Here is a 19,535-nt window from a genome sequence, read left to right as displayed (position 1 = left end):
CATCAGACAACTTTTTTCGTGACTGAATCTACTGCAGGTCTGAAGATGCAACGCTCTTCACATCGACCCCTTGAAAGAGGTACGATTTTTTCGTGATCGTTTCACGAGAGAGTCATTTTCCAGGCGAGTTTCTTGAGGAACGTTAGATATCGTATCTCTCTCTCGAAAATAGGAATTGCTGCAAAATTGTATAGCGCTTCAATCCTTAAGGATCCCGAAATGATTTCAACCCCTTAGTAAAACCTGCATGTACGTGCTACATATCCTCAAAGTTTCATAATCTTTTGAATTTCCGTTTGAGTGACCGATGCAATTTTTATTATATTGTTATTTTATCGACTAGCTATCCTGCGGCCACTTCCTGTACATGTGCTTCCATTCCAATTCCAGCATTTGATTCGTTTCAAATTGGAGAACCGAAACGGCATTCGTATACAGTTGCACGTTAGATCCAAGAAAATGTTTAACTGCGCCAAAATGCGTTATAAATAATTATAGGATGATCTTACTCCTGACCGGGCACTGGTGCATTCACCCTACTCCGAAACAGTCGGCTCGTGCTGCGCAGAACATGCAACGACAGCGAGTTCGCGGAATAATTGTTCGAGCTTCCGGTTTCGAAATAAGACGTGGGATCGATCGGGGCCAGAGGCGGTCAGGAAACGAAAACAAGTATAGTCGGACAAGTATAGCTATCGGTTGGCTTCCGCGCAGGTTCGACGGTAAGTTGTAAGCCGGCCGCGGTAGTGTATACGTGTAGGTGACGACTACGGGAAGAAATACAGGCGTCTAGGTAGAAACGGAGTCCTTTCCATTGCGCAAGGATCCAGGCGGAGGAGTCTTTATCCAATGCACATGCAGCTCGTATACAGAGCTCCGCCTAGTTGGCTGCAGTTGAGAGGAGGAGGACTCTACGTCTCAGTTATTTTACGGCATGCAGCGGCGCCACCAATGCTGAGCTACCTTCAACTCTCCTACTTCTTCTTCCATTCTGGCACCGACTACATGTATATACCGGCAAACGGGAGGAGCGTACTCGACGTCGTCGCAGTTGCAGCTGCACCTGCTCTTGTATAATAAATCGAACGTCTTCCTTCACAGCTATCCGCTCCTCCTCCTTTTCCTCTGCCGCTCCCTCCTCCTCTACCTTCTCCTCCTCCTCTTCCACACTCTCTCTCTCTCTCTCTCTCTCTCTTTCTTTCTTTCTCTCCGGCGCCTGGACCAACCGAAAATAGAGAAAAGGGACTCTCTACTTCTCAGCAGAACTCCGGAGATGAAACGAGAAATACCGTCCTCGTGGAAATGGTTGTTCCGCTTGAAATCATCGGCACTTTTCCGATTCGAGCGCAAGTATGTCCGAGGATCTTGATCGGCTGGAATTCAATGAACACGCCGCGAACAGTATACAGAAGGTTCCACTTTAACCCTTTACCTCCCGCGGGTACTTTAAGCACCGGGAGACCGAATGAACATTTTTAAAGAATCTGGTTGTTTATTTTATTATTGGTTGAATAGGGTTAGAATTTGTGTAATTATTACGGGAGGTACCAGTTCAACCTTTTGCCCCCTGCAGGTATTTTAAGCACCGAGGTTCCACCGGAACGAGATACGAGTCAAATGTTTTCCTGAAATATTTTAGAAAATAGTCGGCTCTTTAAGAGTGCTGTTGTTTACTTGAAATCGTCGTTATTTGGCGGAAATGCTTGGAAATACGGTTAGAATTTGTACACTGAGAAAAAAAAAGCAGTTACTTCAATAACACGCGTGTCATTGTAATTTTTTTACTTCGATGAATATCAATGTATTCTTTTCAATAGTATGAAATTTAGAAGCAAATCGTGATGTATTTGAATTGTGTCTATCATGAAATGATTGAAAATATTATTCGATTCAATACCGTACATTATTATTCGTAATATTTCTCTTTTTCCTTCAATCAGATATGTTGTTAAAAAAATTTGAGGAATGTATTGATTTATACTGGAATTGGTTTGAGGCCATATCTTATTTTTTTGAAAACATTGATGGTCAAGCTATTCGCTTATATGATTGGCGGAAATGAGTTTTGCTATTGAAATTCAATAGTATTAAATATTAAAATAAGTTCATATGATATTGGCACTATTCAATAGTACATCTTATCGAATCAACATATATTTTTTTTGTTTCGACATGGCTTTTTTCTCAGTGTAATTGTTACGGAATCATTACTTTAAGTACCAGATCTCGTAAACCGAACTTTTTCTCTAATTTGTTAGTTCTTTAATTGTTTTTAAAATGCCTATATAATTCTTGTGTTCCTATTAAGATTTAATTCGAAGCTCTGAAATGTATACAGAGTGTGGCCGGACGGGTGATACAATCAAGCGGGGGTGACACTACATGTAAAAATAAGTCGAGAAAAACCAATCACATTTATTTGTTTGACGCTTCGTTTTCGAGAAAATCGAGGTTGAAATTGCAGCGAATACACGTGCTATTGCATAGGAATCGTCTGACCATGATCAACCAATTCTACTTTGTGCATACACTAAAGCACGCGAACCTAGTGGAACTTTAAACTCAATTTTCTCGAGAACGAAGCGTCAAACGAAATATGTTATTCCTTTTTTATCGACTTATTCTTACATGTAGTATCACCCCCTTGCACGGTTGCACCACCCGTCCGGCCACACCCTGTATAATAATCAAAAATAATTATACGTCAGGATGTCACGCGTTTAATGGTTTGTACGTGTTGCTCGTCACTGTACTACACCGAAGTGGGATTTCATCTTATAACGACAGGCAACGGTTGCGATAATTACTGCAGAAATCTACTGCATGAAAAACAATTTTACGAGCAAAATGTGACGTCGTAGAGAGTTCACGGTCGTTACACTGAACATTCGTTGCAAAAACCGAACATTTACCGCGAGACGTCCCCCGCGGAGAGGTCTTGGCCGTGATGATCATGAAATCGAACATAAACTGTTCCAGTTTAAAAAGTTTCTATGACCTTGATGTGACCTTAAGATCACCTTGACGCGTTTAATTACATATTAATCGCTCTTCTTCGCGAGACGTTTGCCTTCGACGATTTTATATATTACGTATACGCGCTCGTTATTGCGTATGTCGTAAACAACTGTGTTTGTGCGAAATCGATCTAAAAATATTTTTTATTGTACACTGTTATTGCATAGATTTTGTTTTTTTTTCATCAAACACAGCAGATGCTGCTGTCTCTCTCTCTCTCTCTCTCTTCATGCATTCATGATTCGATCAATTTTTTTCCTGGCCAGCCACTTCTTCCTACGCGTAATGTGTTCTTCCCGAATTAATTTGCATTTCCATTAAACTAAAACCAATACATTCGCCGGTCAGCTTTTTAATAGGAAACGATGTCACGAAAATGTATACGTAATATGAAAATGGTGATGCTCTCATTATATCGGTGCTATTTCCTCGTATAAATACCTGCGTTTATTACGCGCGCACAAATATTTGACTTCGAACCGCATTTTAGTGCACCTCAAAAATGTAAATTTCGTTCCGCTTGTTCCGTGAGCACGGGAGGTTCGCTGACACTCGTCAAAGTGCACTCTTTTTCTACTGTAGGATTGTGAAATCTTTATTGCCTGTCCATTCAGTACTTTTTAACTCGTGAATGACATCAGACCAACTATTCAATGCTAGTTACATGTCAAACACTTTGAAACGGTTCGAGCGACTTGTATACAATTTCGTACGCTTTAGTTTAACTGTATGCTATGGTTAAGTTGAACACAAACAAATCGTTTCACTCACTGTAATATTTTATATAATAGTGTATTCGATCTTCAATGTGTAACATTTTATGTAATAATGTCTGCAATCTCCAATGTGTAACATTTTATGTAATAATGTCTTCAATCGTCAATGAATAACATTTTATGTGATAATGTCTTCATTCTCCAATGTGTAACATTTTATATAATAATGCCTTAAATTTTCAATGAGTAACATTTTACATAATAATGTCTACAATCTCCAATGTGTAATATTTTATAGGTTTAATAATGTCTTCAATCTTCAACGAGTAACATTTCACGTAATGTTGCCTTTTTTTAATGAATAACATTTTACATAATAATGTCTATAATCTCCAATGTGTAATATTTTATAAGTATAATAATGCGTTCAATCTTCAACGAGTAACATTTCACATAACGATGTATAAAATTATCAATGGGTAACATTTTATATAATAATGTCTTATATTTTCAATGTGTCACATTTTACATAATAACGTCTACAATCTCCAATGTGTAATATTTTATAGGTTTAATAATGTCTTCAATCTTCAACGAGTAACATTTCACGTAATGTTGCCTTTTTTCAATGAATAACATTTTACATAATAATGTCTATAATCTCCAATGTGTAATATTTTATAAGTATAATAATGCGTTCAATCTTCAACGAGTAACATTTCACATAACGATGTATAAAATTATCAATGGGTAACAATTTATATAATAATGTCTTATATTTTCAATGTGTCACATTTTACATAATAACGTCTACAATCTCCAATGTGTAATATTTTATATAATAACATCTACAATCTCCAATGTGTAATATTTTATAGGTATAATAATGTTCTCAATCTTCGACGAGTTACATTTCCCGTAATGTTGCCTTAAATTTTCAATGTGTCACATTTTGTACAATAACGTCTTAAATTTTCAATGAGTAACATTTTACATAATAACGTCTACAATCTCCAATGTGTAATATTTTATAGGTATAATAATGCGTTCAATCTTCAACGAGTAACATTTCACATAACGATGTATAAAATTATCAATGGGTAACATTCTATATGTCTAAAATTTTCTAGCAATGAACATTCTAGCAAGTGAGTTTCGTCTAAAATATTCTTGAACGGTTCAGATAGCATAATTGGTCGCAGACCACTCGAAAAAATCAGCTGGCGAATGGCGACGCGTGTCAACGACTGTGTCGACGCGAAAAAACCGGAGTTGCAAATTTCCGCGAATTATAAAATGCGATTGGAACGACACGGTGATACCGGCGAATCGATATACAAATAAAAGAATCAACACCCGATATTCCGCGGCGCGGCGTGAGGAGAAATTCACCGCGTTACGTTTTCCCTATTACCATTATCGCAAATACCCGTGCCGGGGTATCGACAACTCATTACGAGGAACTTTCCAGCTGTCCGCAGCGAGAAAAGGCGCGTAACGCGAAACTCATTACGATGCGTGAATAACGAGCCGCAGTATAGATTACCGGATTACAAACGAACTAGAATTATTGAGTTACAAATGACCGGCATTCCATCGACTACTGTCCAACCACAACGTGTCGGCCTGCAGATAACTGATCGCGAAACACTCAACACTTTTTGCGTCTTCCTCGTTATTCCTTCGTGCCCGTTTAAAAATCGGATATTAAACATTTCATTGCGATTTCATTATAAATATTCGCGAATATTCGTCAAACTTACAACGCTGTCATTTCACGATGGAGTGCAATCTTTGACAGGTTTTATTATACACTAAGCATTTTTTACAATATCTTGTTATTAATTTAATATTGAGAAATATTTTTTAACGTTCATCGAATTTAAAATGTAACTTTACAACGAAGTGCAGTCTTTAACTCGTTTTATACCGCAATAACCTGATCATTTTTTTAAATATCCCACTTGTTTTTAATGTAATTTAAAAGTTCATCGTTAGTCCTCGATAGAAATTTAAAATTTAAGGTGAGCAAACTAATACAGCATACAGAGATCATTCCTGAAGGGTTAAATTCGATGGAATTCACACTTGAACAGTTCAGTTCGCTCAAATTACGAAACGTCATTCTAGGATTTCTATAAAATGCTGTATAAATTTTCCCAGATCTTTAAGTATATAATTTAATAAATCTACCAGCAATTATTTTTATTCTAAATAGATTAGCAGGGCTACCTATGGTAATAGAATTGAATTACAAGTTCTCTATTAAAGGGAACACGTCGGACGGCAAGGGTTGAGATAATCGACGATCATTAACGGAAGACTAATTTATTGGAAAATATAAGAAAGAGCAGAAATACGGAAAATATATGTTGAGCCGATCGATGCGCATACAATTAGTCTTGACAGGTTGTCCCGCGTTAAAAGTGGTCGTGCGTACGCGAAATCGTTTTCGTGGCACGTTTTACACGGGCCTCCTAATGGCCCTCTCACGCAGCCACCGTAAAATAGAGAAATCATTGTAAAAGGTCCGAACGACGTGCGCCTCACCGGCCGTTTCTCCAGAGAGAAGGGTGGACGGCGGAAAAATTTGATTACCAAATAATTCGTAGAACGTGCTAGTAAATCGCGGCGTGGCTCGCCGTGTTCGTTCTTAGAATACAAATGAGGGTAAGTGCTCCTACGCGGCCGAGCGATAATGAAACCGACGAACAAGCAGACAAAAATCTCGACAACCTTTCTTGCCGGATAAAACGCTTGAATATGGATGCTGTCGACGGCGAGCTTTTTGGAAAATCTGCGCTCGGTGGAAACCGGTTCCACCTTCTGCCTTTAATAAGAATACGTTTCCATATATACGATGGCAATTCCTACCATTTACACGGCTCGAAATTCAATTTTGCATACTACGGCTTCCTTTTTCTTTACTGTTTTCGTATCAATTCTCTGCTTGAACAGCAATAGACGAAAGTAGAAATTTCTTTTATCGACTCTCTAACTGGGGATGTAAAGTTAGTTCGTCAGTTGAGTTCGCTATCACTATTTATGATAAAAATGGGTTCGTACAATTTAAAGCAGTGGACATGTTAAAAATATTTAAGAACTTCAATGTATTAGTTTCAGCTTGATAGGATATAATTAAAAGAGGAATACTACAATTTATATTTGGCTCCTGTGTCCTGCAATCAGTGCAAATATTTTTTATTTTGCATAAAGATCCACAGTATACAGCTATCACTCTTTAGAAATTCTTCATCCCTTCCTGAATTCAACGAGTAACTCATTTAATTGTGTTAAATGCACTATAAATAAAAAATAATTGTTCTTACTTTATGTACTAATAGTAAGGTGTTGAAACAATAGCAAATGCATTGAAAACGTTAATTCAGTCTCACAGACAGTCTACATATAGTATTTAAGGGTAGATTGCATTATTAGGATCCATTTTGTATTTACGTCGAAGATGGCAAAATTTCTGTTACTTCAATTTGACTCGTGTCTCGTTACATCCTCGTATGTGTTCGTAATTGAAAAGTTCTTCAGTTACAGAGTCAATAATTTTAATGAATTGATTATAATTTATCGACATTTTTAAATTCTGCTGATCTGCATACACGATGCAGTTCGTGTTATTTTAACACTTTAGCTACCTAATAAAATCCCCATTTTGCCTATTAATAGGATTCTCAATAATTGTTCTGTACCAAAAGAAAGCATAGAAATTTTCTTTTACATTGCAATCTTAAATGAAACCGGAAGTATTCCAGAAAAGGCATTTTTCTAAAATGGCTTAACCTGAAAAATTTTGCAAAAGTCACTTGTGGAATGTCTGAACAATCGCCGTACGTATCAGCGCCAACTTCCGAAATCGCGCACTCGTGATTGATGACGTGTATCTGACCTGATTACCATTCGAATTTTTAATTGAATTTTTCGGCAGGACAAAGAGAAACAAGGGGTGCCATGTGGGCCGTAGCAATCCCATACCCAGCCATTGCCCTCTTCGTTCGTTTGTGTCCGATCGGTGGGAGCACGATGACCAACGGCGACATTGCAGACGGTCGCAACCAGTTACCAATCACTCTTGTCGAACAATAAAGCGAAAACCGTGAAAAAAATTCCCGTCAAAAGTATCGCGTTTCATATGCGCCTAACGTGCGGTGCCGAGTGCGTGCCGCGGCGTGTGTAATCCTCGTGCGAAAACAAAAATTGAAAGTCAAGTGTCACTCGGCGAAAAAGATGCCGGCTGGTTCTCGATTTTGTTGCAGCGCATTTTCGAAAATTAAGGGGGTAGACTCGATCGCGATTTGAGGGCGATCACGGCCTACATTGATCTTTAATCTAGCGCTTTTCACTACTGAAAATCCCCATCTTTGCATTATCGAGAAACGAGAAGGTGTTTGTAGTTTCTCGGCAACTACATTGTACATTTATGATTTTAAACTGCGGATCTTTTCACGTAAAATAAAAATTGTCTGCGCCAATTGCAAGAAACAGGCAAAATAAAATTGTTATTCGTAGTATTAATTGTTTCAGCAAGATCAAAGTAATTTACCGTTTATAATTTTATAGAACCACGCAGAAAATCTAAGAATCGTTGAGCACGGAAAATAGGAAGCTTTTTTCCCCTTATGCATGGTGTGTCATACCACGCGAGAGTAATTTTTATAATTCATATTTATACATATTAAATACACACACACCGAACGCAATGGGAGTTATAAAAAAAATGCATATTCGAGCAGAAAATGTCTGGATATAAAAAATTTCAGTGCTCCACTTTCTCTCCTTACGGAAACATATTTTTAACCTCATTTTATGTCACACTATACGTGTACTAGAAATTATGGCATTATTTTGTTGTTCCGCGGTTTCGCTAGTTCAATTAAAATATTTATGCCGTAATAAATTAGCTTCTATAATTATGTAAAAGAAAGGAATTCTACGCTTTCCGGGCAGAATGCAACTAACATTATCTGATATAACATTAAATTTTTATGAAAAATTTTCTGACGCAATTTCTAGAAGGAAAATTTCTTCTTTCGTTGATATTAACAGTTCAGGTATATTCACATCTGGAATTTTTTAATATTCTACGCACTAATCTTCGCCATAAATGTTAAATTGAGAATTGAATTAACAAGTTTAGAGCAACAGTGAATGAAAAATATGCTTACGCAGGATTCGTCGATTCGAAGTGTTCAATAAGCGGGCAATTTTTCCAAAAAAGCGATCGCGCAACGAATTATTTTCGCATTAACAAATTTTGTTTGCAGCGCACGGAAATGTTGTGAAATTTAATCGTTCCAATTTAAAAGTTCGGTCCGAATCCGGTCCCATTAATTCGTATCACGTCTTTCAATGGCAGCGCGGAACAATAAAATGAAAATTAATATGTAATAACAAAACAATGAAATAAAATACAGACTCTCGTTACTCATTCGTTTTTCCCCGCGTAAATATCCACGGGATCATATATATATAAACGATCGACTACAAACTGCGTTTTCGCGCAGAAAAAAAAAGTGCAAAGTGCACCGCGTGCATCACATAAGCGACGTGTGGAATCATGGCACTCGCGCTCGTATATCAGTGAACTGTCCATCCACGTGGGTTTTTATGTATGCATAAAAACAACGAGGTAATGTGGAATGGGAGAGATACCTTGTTCGAGGATTTCGGATTTCGCGTGTCGAATGTAACCGATATTCTTTAAACATTCAATTTTAGCAAATACGCACCCGGTATCTTTTTCAAACGTTAAACAATACGACCCGGCGCGCGCGCGCGCTTTAGAATAAAGAATTATTGTGGCGACTAACGAGCGAACATCGAAATTCCTTTCTTTTATAATTGCAGCATAAATAATTTAAAATAAAATGATATTACATGCAGGATATTATTATTCTAATGAAAGAAATTTTATCGACAACACGTTCAATTTTTTGTGAAACGTGGAAATAAAATACACCGAGGATTTTTCATGATAAAAATTGTCATTAATTGTAATTGTATAGAACTAATATTATTATATTTTCTCGATTTGAGTAATTTTAGTGCCTTGAGAATAATCGGTATTACAATATTTTTAAATTCTTTAAACCAGGCCTGAGAAACTTGCATTCATCTTATTTTATAAACATAACAAGTATATGTGTCTATCCAAATATTTGGCCATTTTTCCAATAATATCAGATGATTCCATAAGATCGTGCCCAATTTGAAAATAAAATTCAATGGTTAAATTTTAAAGAATACAGCTTTATATTAAATTACAAGAGAGAGAGAGGATATAATTAATACAAGGATACAAGGATATAATAAATACAGCTTTATTAATTAATTATATAGTCACCATTCTTTTTAAAAAAGCATGGTATGGGTTAGGTTCTTTTTAGAAAAGAATGGTGACTATATAATTGATTAATAAGGTTGTATTCTTTAAAATTTAACCATTGAAATAAATTTGGTAAATAATTCCTCAGGGAAGCATCTTTACAATATTAATAATCGCAAACTAAGAATATTATAATAGAACCCGTCATTTTGACGGGTGCCGTAAACCTAGTGTTAAATTTGAATAGGATTAGATTTAATCCGTCGGATTACAGAAATCATGTACGGGATTTTTAACAAACAGTCTTTATTACTAATTTTGTGGAGGTGAATAAAATAAAACTCGGTACATTGTTCACGGTCATGTGTGAGTTTTGTAGAAAAATGGTACAAACGCCGAAGTCCATCAATCATTGTTCAATTTGAGTGAATTTTAAGCAACCCCCGGTAAATCAGTATCGGCCAATAACGTTGATCATTAACGAAACGCGGCGTGTATCGATGTTAAACCTGATGTACCACCTTGCCAATGAGAAATTGTATAAATATCGACAGACGTTGCACGAGTTTGACGTTGAGCACTTTGTATGGAGGACACTAAATGCTCGACGGGTACTAGGTGAACGAATTGAACAAACGTTGCTTCAATGTCAGGCTAATATTTACCGAATAACTCCGTATTGACTCAATGACAAACTCGAAAATTAGTCGTTGCGCGAGTCCACCCTATACACTGCACAAATAATCCGGCGACTGTATTTGTAACAATACTGCCAACTAAATTGTTTGATGTCTTCATGGAGACCACTGATCGGCGTTCTTTAACTCGTTCAGATCTGGGACTAATTATGTTAGTATTTTATGGAATTTTTATTACAAAAAGACTGCAAATCTTATGCATTTATTGCAAAATTGAATAGATAAAATACGAAACGGTGAACAGGTTAGAAGAGTTTGAGAAATTATGAAAATTTGAAAAATTCGTTTTCATGTAATTTCTGCTTCTTACACTGAACTAAACAAACTTCACCACTAAAATTACAAGTAGAAACCTGTTCTGACATTCTTGATATTAGTATGATAAAGAAATGAAAATAAAAATTGTATTAGGTTGTCCCAAAAGTTTCTTCCGGAATGTGTTCCTTTAATGTCGCTAAATAAATACAAACGATACGATAATGTTTATGTTAATATTTTAGTACTTCTTAATATGAATTTGCATTATGTGCATGCATCGAAAACCAACTTTTGGGACAACCTAATATTTATTTAGCAATATTAAAGGATCACATTCCGGAAGAAACTTTTGGGACAACCTAATAGATAGTTAATTAGTCGAGTTCTCGACCAACGAAAATAAAATACGTAACGTAAAAATGTAATGGCAACAATAACGGAAAGAAATGGACAGTACTTCCGACAGAAAACCGACGAATTCGAGTGTGCATGAGGGTGAAAATCCAGCGACATTATAGTTACGATGTAATCTACGCGCAATCAGTGTAACAGCGAGCAAAAATGGCACAATGAAATTAGCGAAAAACGCAAATAATTGGGAAATTTGGCCATAATCAGTTCCTCGCGCAAGTACATCCCCGGTTCCCCGTAAATTTTATACCGAATCGGAATAATGTGGGTAAGCGAGGCTCAGCCGATATGCACACGGGTATGCACCCTGCACCGTGCACATGCACTCGCACGCGTCCCAACAAATGTAGTTTGGGATGCGCCGCCGGGAGAAGAGGTAAAATCGTCCCGTTTGGCAGACTGTTTGAACGTTTTGCGACGAGTTTATTCGAGTTATCAATTTCCTGACAAATATCTGCATTTCCGTTTCAATATCTCTCTGCCCCGACTCTTTCGCTTCCCCCTATTTTCTCTGTTTTGTGATTACAATACAATCGATTTGATTTCGATGCAAAAATGCGCGTTACTTGTTATACTGCGCGGTAATCCTTTACCGATCTATAACAAAGGTATTCGTTCCACTGAGAACTGCGTAAAGGTAGAACTGTACTCGTTACGCACTTACCGCGGTCATCACGTTTAAAATCGCGTATTTCACAAGAACTTACAGCCAACTCCTTTTTTACACGGAAAATGCGTTCCTCAATAAATATTGTATAAATACCGTACAATCAAAATACGTTTCCTATGGTAAAATAGAAGAAACGTTCAATAATCAGATGAAATAAAGAACTATAGAGGGTGTCCCAAAAATGTATTTCCTTGATAAGGGTGATTCCTGAGGTCGTTTGAAGGAATTTTATCCTTTATGACTTTACGAAAATGTTTTTCGCGACTTCGTTCAACTTCTTTTTCACACGTAAGATATGTTCCTCAATAAATAGTGTAAATACCGTACAAAAAAAATACGTTTCCTATGGTAAAATAGAAAATACGTTCAATAAATTAAAATATTTCCTTGATAAGGGTGATTCCCGAGGTCGTTTGAAGTAATTTTTTCCGTTACGAGAATGTTCTCCGCAACTTCGTTCAGGAGTTATTATCGAAAAACACGGGCCAATCAGAGCGCGGCTACAACAGACGGCTTCAGGCTCGGCCAATGCCATCGCCACGCACAGCGCCACCGTCTGCTGTAACCGTGCTCTGATCAGTCAGCGTTTTTCGTTAATAACTCGTTAACAAAGCCGCGGAGAGAGCATTTTCGCAATGGAAGAGAAGTTACTTCAAATATGCTCAGGAATCACCACTGTCAAGAACGTACATTTTTGGGACACCCTGTATTACATTCAACAAACCGTGTGAAAAAGTGACGAAAATTTATATGTAATGTATGACAGCAAAATAAAAATGATGTACACTTCATTCATATTAGAAATTATACTTCCAGGTCCATTTTAATAATCATTCGACAGTGGTGTAACTTGGAAATGATGTATATTGTAAAATTATGTAGATTGTGAAGGATACGAGAGCATTGTTTCGGCAATTAATTCGCACGGTGTGAAAAAGTGACGAAAATTTATATGTAATGTTGTATGACAGCAAAATAAAATTCATGCACATTTCATTCATATTAGAAATTATATACTTGCAGGTCCATTTTAATAATCATTCGACAGTGGTATAACTTGGAAATGATGTACATATATTGTAAAATTATGTAGAGAGATTGTGAAGGATACGAGGGCATTGTTTCGGTAATTAATTCGCATGGTCGAAAAATAATCGTGACAATTAGATCTGCAATTTGAAATCGTTCCGCGGTAATCAGATAATAGTGATCAATTTTTCCGTGTCGCTAAAATCAAATAACGATAGTGTAAATTCGCGAATGGCGCAGCAAATGAATATTTACCATGAATCTCTGTCAATCGAGATAATGAGCATATTTCATGCGTAGGTATTGATATATTCCAACCTCTATTCGGTGTAGCTACCAAAAAGGGTGGATGGCTATGTGAGCAAAACGATGCGTCGTTCAGTTTAAAATACACAGAAACAGCCGACAGGCGTACGCCCCGATGAAATTATTTGCTGATCATGTCACAATTTTCCCCGTAAATTCTTCAACTTCATACGCCGATTATGCAATTAATATGCACCATTTAAAAATCTTACGCGACGAGTGCCAATCTCGTTCTATTCCTATCCTAGCAAATAAATAATTACTGGGTCGTCAGGCTTCGGTGCGAATTCTCATTTTCACCAAGAGAATTACAAAACTTCGCAATAAAATGACCTGGTTTCTAAATTACTAAACTTCTAATACATTTTAGTTATCTATATTATCTATTATCTATTATCTACATATAATAATCTATTTTACAAATTCACAAAATGGATAAATATTCCAATCTAATCGCTTCATGCTGTCATATCTTTCTTCAAGTTTTGAAATAAACACAAAATTATATTTTTGATCATGTGACATTTCGAACAAAAATATTTAAAACACCTTCGAAAATATTCGAAGCTGTACAATTTGAGGAAATAACATTTAGAATAACTTAAATATTTTTTAATTGATAGAGAGAGAGAGAGAGAGAGAGAGAGAGAGAGAGAGACTGTGGATCTTTATGCAAAATAGAAAATTCTTTCTCCAATAATTTTATAAAGATGAGAAAAATATTGTATGTATTTCTCAATCTTTTTAAACTTGTTACAGCTTTAAGCTTCTTTTGCAGATTTTTATTATAAATATATAAAATCTGCAGTCTATTGATTAGGTTACTTTGTGGTGGACACAACACTCAACAGAAATAATTCTAAATAAATGCCCCTTTTACCATCAATTTTCAAAACCATTTTTAAACTCATTGTACCATATAAGAGGTATTAGAATTCTAAAGAGATAAACATGTCTCTGATTTAAAATAATCATGTAGGCAAAAATATAGGTAATACTAAAAATTATGGTTCTGAACTCGTGGCTTTCAAAGCGAGTCATTTGTATATGTATAACTTCCTTTTACATCCAAACTATTTTCAAGACTTAAACACGCAGACTTGTACGAATTAATTTGTACACCTTACGCATACAATATATACACAATACGATTTCCGTTTTTCACGAAAAACATTTGCTCATTTGCAACGCTCACAGGGAAAACGGTGTAATAAAAAACAATGGGGATACTCATTTAGACCCGTTTCATCATTTGCAATCACATTGATTACCGTCAAGTGCATAAAAGCTCAAGCATACGTCCGTATTTTGTAACAGAATAGGGTAGGCGAATGCACCGACCAGTTGACTCATAATTGAAAGGTCTCGAATTCGGCAGCATTCGTGTTTTGTTTACTGAGAGAGTAAAGTCTCATTTTTCATCAAACAAGCGGTCAAATGTTTCCGAACCATCGCTCAACATTAATATTTCCCAAAAAAAAAACCATTAACGTTGAAAAAATGGTAACGTTAATAATACGCGACAGTCGGAAAATTCATCAGTAAAAATGTAAATTGTCGACGGGTCGCGGTCTTTACGCAATTGAAACGAATTCTCGATTCGACGCCGCAGAACAAACAATATTTTACGCAACGCGAGATCTTCTGTGCAGAGAGCACACACGCACGGTGACAAAGTGAATATCGACTAATTAACAACAAGGTTACATAGTGCTTGGCCGCGGTCAAAGGACATCGTTATCCTGGCATCGGCCGCGTTTCGCAAAAAATAAAACTGAAAGGTGGCTCGACGCCAAGGTTGCACGCCTTCGACCTTTTTCCAGCCCCCGTTTTTATTTGCTCGTCTTGCAATCAAACGAAAATTAGCAAGGCCAGAGAGAAAGATACAGGAATCTCTCGACCACCGGGTCCTCGGCTTTTTTTCCCTCTCTCCCTCTCTCTCTCTCTCTCTCTCTCTCTTTTTCGGGCGATTTTTAACAAGAGAGAATTTACAAAGCGTGCGCGCGCGAGACGCGATTCTTTGAGGGTGGAAAAGAGCGGGACGGGAATGAAAAATGTCCCGAGAGCGGCATTAAGAGAAAGAGAGCACCGGAACACGAATTTCTAGCCAAAGAAAAATGAATGGCTCTATCTTTCGGTAATTAAGACTACGCACCGAAAAATAAGCAAACCCGTGGAAACGAAACTCGCGCGAGCCATCAGACGCGGCACAGCTGTTACGCCCCTGAGAATTCAAATAAACGACTTAGGTGGATTAAGCATACAAATCTCCGCGGTTCTTCCTCTGCAAATTCCTATATATGTTTCAGCTGGTCTTTGTGTATACATCGTTTGTCAACGTAAAAAGTATGAAACCCTCCAACTGGTATATTAAATGCAGCAAGAGGCTTCGTTCTTACGATAACGGAAATAACTGTATTTTAAAAAAAATACACACGGGATTCTACAAATACATCACCCACTCTCGCTTTTTTTATTTAATTCTTTTGGGTTGCGCCTGTGGGTCGCAAGTAGTAGGGGATCCCTATGCAATTTTTCTATCTGAATTGCAACAAACTGATACAGAAATTTATTTTCTTTTTTAATATGGCTGATAGGTTGAAAATAATGCAACAGTATTTTTAAATTACACTCATTTTCGTTATAAATAGTGACAATAATGACATTTTTACTTTGTTTTCGTTTTTATGTGATGATTTCTAAATAAACCATAAAATTTAGAATTTACATAAAGATCTGCAATCTTGTTATTAGTAGACTGTGGATTTTGTGCTTTTATAACTAAAATGAATGGATGAAACATAAAACAGTAGAAAGATTAGAAGAATCTAAAAGTACCAAAATGTCGACTTATTAAAATTCTTAAAGGAAGAAACAAATATTTATTTACTTCCTTATAACTGATAATTAATTTTCTGTGACTTTATCGAATTTCAGTCGACCCAAAACTATCACTACAGGAAAGTTTAATAAACCAACAAGCATAACAAGAAATTGAATTTAGCAGTATGTAATCACTTATCATGACAACTTTTAAGTGAAATATGGTTCGTTAACCTCTTTCATAAAAGGATGCTTTAATGTCGAATTATACTCTTTTGTTGATAAATATATATGAATTAAAAACAGCCTATAATGCAATCAAGTTACAGATAAGTTTTGATGTTCCCTAATTGGACACCGTGTTTGATAGAATTTAATGAAGAAAATGCGCACAAACAGTGAATTTTAAATATTGAGCAATAAAAGATATTCGACAAGTTCTCGTTAATTTAGAACTCCGTTCAATCCGTTTAGTCTCGTGACGAATCCAATTACTTTTTCATTATATCTTTAATCGACGAGCACGGAGGACACGTATCCGCTTTAATTTTGCTAGAAGGCATCTTCTGCTCGACGAGATAAATTTTCCGAATATCCTGGTTTTTACGAAATAATCTGACAATGAAAAATTGCATAAAGATCCGCAGTTCGGTCACGTGCATATGGCCCCCTCTTTTTATCGCCAGGACAGAATTCCATCGCGACGATTACTTAATCACCTTTTTTACACGAACGATTATTCCGTCGCGTAAGAGACATGAAAAAATTTATTGCTGCAAACGGTATAAGAAAAATCGCCCGTCGAACGAAACGAATCGCGTTTATGGCGACGGGAATTCTGAAAATCTGACGTCACCGTGAAAAATAGAAAACTCTGCGACTATCTTCAACCTCTTAATTCGATCACTTTTCTCACTCGCGAAACGACGGACAAGTAAAATTGAGATCAATCAATATGGACATAACACAGTTTATACAGGACTCAGGAAAATATTCGAGCGCCGTATAAATTAGAACAACTTTTTAAAAATTGTGCTAAACAACTTGATCGTTTTGCAGCAATTAGAACCATCGATTTACTAATTGATGTACAAACAAGATTTTGAATAAAGCAATTAGTAGGAATTACGTGAAAGAAAATACCTTTTTATTTGATCCCGTGATGAAAGTTTAAATAAAAATGCATTTTGTAGATCTATGTTAGTTATACATTGTATATTATTATGAAATGTATATCCCTGGCACAGATCTACAAAATGTATTTTTAAATACAGTTCCACATAAAAAGCTTTTCAAAACAACATTCAGCGTTTTCCGACCAATTGCAAACTTTCAAAACTTTTTTTTAATGCACTAGCTAATAAACTAATCCTTCGAATATCTCAAAAGAGCTTCAGCCGTTTAGACTAATTTTTTGCTGTCTATACATATAGATCTTTAGTAGTTGATAAAAATTATTATTAAATTACTCTCTGACCTTTCAACTCTACGATTATATTAAATAAAAAAAAAAAAGAAAACTACGATTACCGCGACAAATGTGAAGAATGGCAAGTTGCCCTAATTTTTGGCCAGTTATCGTATTCTACGCGTATGTATCTTGCGTATCAGGTCACTCCGGGGTGGGACGGGGCCAAGAAAGAAAGAAGATAAAGAAAAGACTGTATGACTCACGGCGATATGGTCGTCCCTCTTCCGGCGTGGACCGCTCGGTGTTTTCAGACCCAGGGGTAGCATTGGCGTCGCGATCCTCTTCTTCGGGGGTGGTTCCTCTGTTGGGGCCCGATCCTGCTCCAGTTCCGGGGCCAGTGGGCGATCGACTCGTGGATCCAGCTGGGCTCTGGGGTGCCACGTCTTGGCCCGACGCGCTGCTGGCCCCGCCCCCAACGCCTCCGATGCCCGTGGTAGCACCGGAAACGGACACCACGGCGCTCCCGCCGGCGGAGGACAACGACGACGGCGAGAACATGTTCGATATACTCGACAAGGAGCCGATGCTAGGCAATCCGGAGCTAGTCACAGGTCCGTTTCCGGTTTCTACTTTGAGGCACTTGCTCGGCGGAGCGAAGGCCGATGGCCCCAGGGGCCTGAACCCTCCGAACGGCAGACGGTGATCCAGAGGGTGCAAAAATTGCGGTGGCAAGTGGAGCATGTGATGGAGACCGTAGCCCAGGGAAGCTGCTGTGCTGAACGGCACTTGGAGGTCCTTCGAATCAGTCACCTGTGCAACAGAATATTGCATGTTAGCGGCGATTAGATCACTGGAATATGTATATTCGATTGGTGCACGTGAAATGTCGGATTTTGATTTCATGTGAATATTTGTCTCCCTGCTATCGGTATGCTGTTGTTTTTGACATAACCTTTTCCACAGTCTTATTTTCTGTTACCAGAGTTATACATATTTCGGTAAGAAAGTTTTCTTCCAAATTGTGAATTTTCGAAATTTATTTTGAATTTTCTTTAAATATGAGTTCTTCTGATGTTCGTGTAATTTTTTATATGAGTATAAACTTGGCAGTAATGCTGCAGAAACTACTCGTAATATGAATCAAGCTTTTGGGGTGAACATTGTGAACGAGAGGAAAGTGCAGCGTTGGTTCGCAGTTTCGTTCTGGAGATTTTTCAAAACGTCTGTAAATAACGGTGTTTTGAAAAGATTAGTGGAAACAAATTCATGTGTAACAGCAAGACAACTTGCTGTGAGAATGGAGACTAGTCGTACAACAATATTGCGGCACCTTACAGAAATTGGTAATATAATAGTCCTTTCAAAATCCAACATTTCATATGCACCAACAGGTGTATTTCATCATAAGGATTGCGATCCTCAAGAGTTGGTTAGCGTCACTGTACCTTGGTGTTAGAGCAAGCGTTAACCCTTTAGCAATTAACCCGTGATTACAGAGATTGCATACGGTAATGGTTTCTTTATAGAACTTTTACCATCATATTCGTGACGTTTTTCTGATTAAAATGACACCAGGCACCATGCAATTTGGATCATGTTTTTATTCGTTTATTATATAACTATTATTTTAATTACAGAAAACATTTTTTTATTATTTGGAGCCAACAGATTAGAGTTTACAAAGACAAGATTAGATTCCAGAGAAGATAGACAGGACTATAAACGGCACGATACTGATTACTGACATATTTTTTGTTTATATAAAGATGATATCTTTGCACTGGCATGATCACTGCAGCTTACGGTACACTGGCGTGACACTCTGCCATTATTGGATAAACACTTTATTAACTGGGTC

General features: G+C 37.0%; 1 protein-coding gene across 4 annotated transcripts in view; it reads right to left on the bottom strand.

The window, feature by feature from the left end:
• The window catches only part of LOC143213249 (E3 ubiquitin-protein ligase RNF220), a 257,438-nt gene that overhangs the window by 224,833 nt on the left and 13,070 nt on the right, over positions 1–19,535 (bottom strand). For all 4 annotated transcript variants that reach the window (XM_076432919.1, XM_076432916.1, XM_076432918.1 and 1 more), the window contains one exon: positions 17,941–18,487. In XM_076432919.1, the coding sequence (XP_076289034.1) occupies positions 17,941–18,418 (478 nt within the window). In that variant the 5' untranslated portion in view covers positions 18,419–18,487. The remainder of the gene's footprint in view (positions 1–17,940; positions 18,488–19,535) is intronic.

The sequence above is a fragment of the Lasioglossum baleicum genome, chromosome 11 (genome assembly GCF_051020765.1).
Source record: "Lasioglossum baleicum chromosome 11, iyLasBale1, whole genome shotgun sequence".
Classification (NCBI taxonomy): Eukaryota; Metazoa; Arthropoda; class Insecta; order Hymenoptera; family Halictidae; genus Lasioglossum; species Lasioglossum baleicum.
Note: the sequence above shows the minus strand (reverse complement) of the source record. Positions and strands in the feature narration are given on the sequence as shown.